The 6,063-nt window shown below is 42.3% G+C and overlaps 1 protein-coding gene across 1 annotated transcript; it reads left to right on the top strand.

Moving 5' to 3' along the window:
- Window positions 1-408: 408 nt before the first annotated feature.
- On the top strand, window positions 409-5,059 carry KBTBD7 (kelch repeat and BTB domain containing 7). Its single transcript, XM_027973513.3, has one exon. The coding sequence runs from the start codon at window positions 689-691 to the stop codon at window positions 2,729-2,731; it is 2,043 nt and encodes a 680-aa protein (XP_027829314.1). The 5' UTR covers window positions 409-688; the 3' UTR covers window positions 2,732-5,059.
- Window positions 5,060-6,063: the final 1,004 nt, after the last annotated feature.

Genomic DNA, 6,063 nt, shown 5'->3' with positions numbered 1-6,063 from the left:
TTAGTCACAGTGTAAACAATTATTAATCTAATCAACAAGTATTTATTGAAGCATCCTATGTCCTATGAAATTTAGATCATTCCATTCTCCCAGAATCCTATGAAATACTATTATGCCCAATTTCCAGACAGGGAAAAGTTCTGACAAAAAATTTACACAACTGGTGAATATTAAAACGGGACTTCCACTCTAGACTTCAAACCCACAGCTCTAAACCATCAAATCTGGAATAAACGCTTGCTGATTCTGTTAGTTAAAGCAGTAGACCCCCAGAAGCCTCGCGATATTACTGGAACTACTGATCCCAACATGCACAGCGGCTCCTGTGAGGCGGCCTAAGCCGCAGAGTCCGCGGGGTCCCGGCATGCCTCGAGGCGCGAAAGGCAACCTGGGAGCTGTAGTTCTCCTAGGCACCTACCGGTATTGCCAGCGCGGCGGTGGCGGACCGCTTGGTTCCAGTTTGTAGGTCCTGTGAGGGCGAGCTGAGGCGGAGAAAGGGCGTGGAACTGGAACCGGGTGAGTCAGGCACTGTCTACGCGATAAAGGGAGGCGGCACCGCGGAGCGGGGCTGACTTAAGTCAGCGCGGCAGTCTTTTCAGGGACACAGCGGTCTCGGCGTCAGCGAAAAGAGAGCGAGGAGGCGCCAGAGCCCGGTTCTCGTCCTTCTCTCCCCGCCGCCCTCTTCACCATGCAGTCCCGGGAAGAAGCTCCGCGCTCTCGCCGCCTCGCCAGTCCCCGCGGCGGGAGGCGTCCCAAGAGGATTTCCAAGCCCTCAGTTTCGGCTTTTTTCACGGGCCCGGAGGAGCTGAAGGACACGGGCCATTCTGCAGCCCTGCTGGCCCAGCTCAAGTCTTTCTACGACGCGCGGCTGCTCTGTGATGTGACCATCGAGGTGGTCACCCCCGGCAGCGGGCCTGGCACGGGCCGCCTTTTTTCCTGCAACCGTAACGTGCTGGCGGCCGCGTGTCCCTACTTCAAGAGCATGTTCACCGGCGGCATGTACGAGAGCCATCAGACGAACGTGACCATGCACGACGTGGACGCCGAGTCCTTCGAGGTGCTGGTCGATTACTGCTACACCGGTCGCGTGTCATTAAGTGAGGCCAACGTGCAGCGCCTTTACGCGGCCTCCGACATGCTGCAGCTGGAGTACGTGCGGGAAGCCTGTGCCTCCTTCCTAGCCCGCCGCCTTGACCTGGCCAACTGCACGGCCATCCTCAAGTTCGCCGACGCCTTCGACCATCACAAGCTGCGATCACAGGCCCAGTCCTTTATAGCCCACAACTTCAAGCAGCTCAGCCGAATGGGTTCGATTCGGGAAGAGTCGCTGGCAGATCTGACCCTGGCCCAGCTGCTAGCTGTCCTGCGCCTGGACAGTCTAGACATCGAGAGTGAGCGGACCGTGTGTCACGTGGCGGTGCAGTGGTTGGAGGCGGCTCCCAAGGAGCGGGGTCCCAGCGCTGCAGAAGTCTTCAAGTGTGTCCGCTGGACCCACTTCACTGACGAAGATCGGGGCTACGTGGAAGAGCTGCTGACCAAGCCCATTGTAAAGAAGTACTGTCTGGACCTTGTTGAAGGGGCCCTGCAGATGCGATATGGTGACATGTTGTGCAAGTCCCTGGTGCCCAAGCCAGAGAGCAGCAGCAGTAGCTCTGTTGTGTCCATAGCAGAAAATCCACCCCAGAGGCTGGGTATGTGTGCCAAGGAGATGGTCATCTTCTTTGGCCATCCCAGAGATCCCTTTCTGTGCTATGATCCATACTCGGGGGACATTTACACAATGCCATCACCTTTGACCAGTTTGGCTCACACTAAGACTGTCACCTCTTCAGCTGTCTGTGTCTCTCCAGACCATGACATCTATCTAGCTGCCCAGCCCAGGAAGGATCTCTGGGTGTATAAACCAGCCCAGAATAGTTGGCAGCAACTTGCCGACCGCCTGCTCTGCCGGGAGGGCATGGACGTGGCATACCTCAATGGCTACATCTACATCCTGGGTGGGCGTGACCCCATTACTGGAGTGAAGTTAAAGGAAGTGGAGTGCTACAGTGTTCAGAGGAACCAGTGGGCCTTAGTGGCTCCTGTACCACATTCCTTCTATTCCTTTGAACTCATAGTGGTTCAGAACTATCTTTATGCTGTGAATAGTAAGCGCATGCTCTGCTATGATCCTAGCCATAATATGTGGCTGAACTGTGCTTCTCTTAAACGGAGTGACTTTCAGGAAGCCTGTGTCTTCAATGATGAGATCTACTGCATCTGTGACATCCCAGTCATGAAGGTGTATAACCCAGCCCGGGGAGAATGGAGGCGTATTAGCAATATTCCCCTGGACTCGGAGACCCACAACTACCAGATTGTCAATCATGGCCAAAAGTTGCTCCTCATCACTTCTACAACCCCTCAGTGGAAAAAAAACCGGGTAACTGTGTATGAATATGATACAAGGGAAGACCAGTGGATTAATATAGGGACCATGTTAGGTCTTCTGCAGTTTGACTCTGGCTTTATTTGTCTCTGTGCTCGGGTTTATCCTTCCTGCCTTGAACCTGGTCAGAGTTTCATCACTGAGGAAGATGATGCACGGAGTGAGTCTAGTACTGAATGGGACTTAGATGGGTTCAGTGAACTGGACTCTGAGTCAGGAAGTTCAAGTTCTTTTTCTGATGATGAAGTCTGGGTACAGGTAGCCCCTCAGCGAAATGCACAGGATCAGCAGGGTTCTTTGTAAATATTTTGAAATACTAAGATGTTTCTATTGCTATGAATATATCTTAAAAAGATGTCCTTTCCTTTTTCTGGGGAAAAAAGAAAACTTTGATTAGGATTGCATATTTGGTTTAGAAAGGGTAATGTTTGAGTTGCTAATGTAATGTTATAAAATGTAAACAGTCCATGAAATCAGCTATATAATTTACTGTGCTGAAAGTTGAGATTAAAATATGCCTCCCCCCCCCCAAAAAATGAACCATGTAATTGATTAGAATGCTTGCTGGTTTTTTTTCTGTGTTCAAGAATTTGTTGCACTAGTGAATTGTTTTCATTAATTACACGGTTTATATTTTGATTATCTAATTTAGTCTTCTGTTCATTTTTAAATTCTGTTTAGTGTTGTGGGGGGGAAGTTAGCTTTTTCATTTTTGTGTAGAAAATTGGACTAGAAATTGTTGGCAGGGTTTTGAAGATTTCTATCTTCTGAATAATGAAAGTAGTAGATTTCTCAAATTCTCACATAGTCAGTTTTTAGTATTCTTTATAGTTTGTTAAAATTTGGTTTGGTTCTCTTCTGCAAAGAAAAACAATTGGACATATAATTAAGGTTATCAAAGAGTGATTTCATTTTGATAATGGACAGAATGGTCTTAAGCACTCACAAAAAGTAAGAAAAAAAATCAGGATTCCACTGTCTTACAAAAAATTTTTATTTTTGGAATATAAAGTGTGTACTTGCTAAATGTGACCATTTTTCTGTCTTAAAAAGCATCTATTCTAGTAGTAACACTATTTAGACCTTTCTAAACCAAAAACAATAGATAACTTGCCATATTTCTTCATTTATACCTGACACATGTTTCACTGAATCAGAGGAACAATTGTTTTTTTCACTGGACGTGTGATTGGGTAATGTAAAGTTTTAATCCATTGGTCATGCCTTGTCTTAAAAAGTTTATATGCTTTCCTACAACATTTTGGCTGTATAGTTTTGGTGTTTGTCTTAGAGAATTCTTTGGCAGGAAGTGATTTTTGTGAGGTGATACGGCTTTGAAGATATGTATAAGCTAAAAACAGTATTTTATTGAGATCAGTAGTAGTTATTGTGTCCATCAACTCTAAAATCAAGTGCCAGAAGAGAAATTTAAAATTTTAAGCTGTGTATAAAATTGTTTTATGTAGCATTAAAATTTTCTGTCAGTTTTGTAAGTCACTGTAAATGATTATCAGCTTGAAGGTATTTTTATATTAAAAGTTGACAAATAACCTAAGTGGATGATGACATTTGGGGCCAAAAGTGAGAGTATGTTTCCTCTAAAATACTTCCCTAAGCAGCGGTGTACCTAGGTATTTTACTCATTTGTATCTCTCCTGTATTTCTCTGTGAACCATGCTCCAGTCTGGTTTTTGTTTTTTTCATTTTATATCACCATAATAAGGGAAGATCTAGAAACAGAGACTTAAGTTGCACAAATTTGATACTGTTAAATACCGGAACATATAGGTGCTTACTTTTTGAGGGTCTGTTAATACATACGGTTGTCACAATACATATACATGATAAATAGTGTGTATGTACAAATGCTTATGGTCTAGAAATTTTTTTCATACTCACTTAGTTTATCTTCTTCAGTCGTTGTTCAATAACATACTAATTCCTCTTCTATATTTATTCCCTAGTGACCAAATGCTGACATTTCTTTTCACCCAGGCAGAGTACTGAGGAGGATATTCTGGAGAACAGAATTTTGAAACTAAGAAAAGGGAGGGAGAGAGAAAATGGTTTAAAAAAGCCAGACACACAAAGAATGTTTTCTTGGCCATTTCAATGGGCCGCTGGAAGAATCTACAGGAGGTTCCTGTCTAACATTATTTAGTGAAATAAGATTGTTACTCTAGCAGCGTATGTTCCTTCCAAACAGCAAACAGTGCTCTAGTTTTTGTTCCATAGAGGGATGTCAACAAGCATTGCTCTTAACATGGAAAGCTCTATCTTAATTGTATTTTTTGGCCAACTTTTCTTCACCAGTAACTTCTTGTTGATAGTTTTTTGTTCTGTAAGATCGAAATAGAAACAAGCTGTTCACAACCACATTATCCATCTACAGAATTAAGGTGTCCAACCAATTGATAAGAGACATTCTCTCATGTGTCATTCTCATCCTCTTGAGTTAGGTATAAGCTAATTGATAGTAAAATATTGGTTTACCAAGAGCTTTTCTTAGAAAGGATTTTGGTTTCATAATATGTTTGTGAATTAAGGATAGATGTTAACCTTTTTTTTTTTTTTTATAGATAAGTGATTTGTACATGGTTAGTTACAAATAAAACTGGCACTAGAACCCCAGGCCTTCTGACCTCTTGATTTAGTTTGTGCTAAATATACGAAACCCTTGCTTACATAGTGACACAACTACCAGAGCAGTGTTGAAATCCCTTCATCACAGGAAAGCTCCTTTGTCTCAGTTTTACAGTTAATCAACACAGATTTTAGCAAATGCTTAATATAATGTCATTTGCAGGATTACTGTTTGTAAAACTTAAGAATGATCTTATTTTTTGTGTCTATCTGCCTGTAGTCTGAAAAGCTCAGAGAACCCAAATTATTTCAAATAATTTAAATATTCAAACAGTTAGCATTGGTATTTTCAAAAGGACAAAAAAAAAAAAGGGACTAATTTAGTAAACAATTTGGGTTTAGGATTAAATTTAAATTATAATTTCCTTCTATATCCTCTAGTTGAGCAGTGTTTTTTTGTGTGTGTTTGTTGTTGTTGTTTTATTTTTACTCCGTTTCATACCTGGATTTTATTGATAATCTGATGAAATCTTTTGACCCATTCCCTAGAGAAATGTACATGTTTATGTTTTCATAATTTCAAAGGTGTTAGACATTTCTGCAGTTCATTTGCACACCCAGGGTAAGAACACTGTAACAGTCCCAAGAACACTTCTACAAAAAAGGAATTTGCATTTTGCAAGAGACATATTGCTCAAATGTTTCTGAGGGGGGAAGGGCATTATTAGAATAGAGCTTAAAGAAATCATTTGCATTTTCCACCTGAAAGGGATCTGAGTATCAGAACAAAGACAAAATTGACACTTGGTGAATTTCAAATTTCCTCATGATGTTATGCCTGAGAACAGTTAAGTAACTAAATGTAAGTGACTTAAAGAAATGGGTCAGATGAGCTAATGGATATGAAACCTTTGACGTGTGATATTATTATTGTCTAAAGTGAAAGAAAATGAAGTCTCTTTGAGACCCCATGGACTGTAGCCTACCAGGCTCCTCCGTCTGTGGGATTTTCCAGGCAAGAATACTGCAGTGGGTTGCCATTTCCTTCTCCA

This window comes from Ovis aries, chromosome 10 (genome assembly GCF_016772045.2).
Source record: "Ovis aries strain OAR_USU_Benz2616 breed Rambouillet chromosome 10, ARS-UI_Ramb_v3.0, whole genome shotgun sequence".
In the NCBI taxonomy this organism is placed as follows: Eukaryota; Metazoa; Chordata; class Mammalia; order Artiodactyla; family Bovidae; genus Ovis; species Ovis aries.
The sequence above is the reverse complement of the archived record's forward strand: the minus strand, read 5'-3'. Positions and strand labels throughout refer to the sequence as shown.

Excerpts from the sequence above, each read along its gene's own strand:
- KBTBD7 (XM_027973513.3), top strand. The coding sequence starts at position 689 with ATGCAGTCCCGGGAAGAAGCTCCGCGCTCTCGCCGCCTCGCCAGTCCC.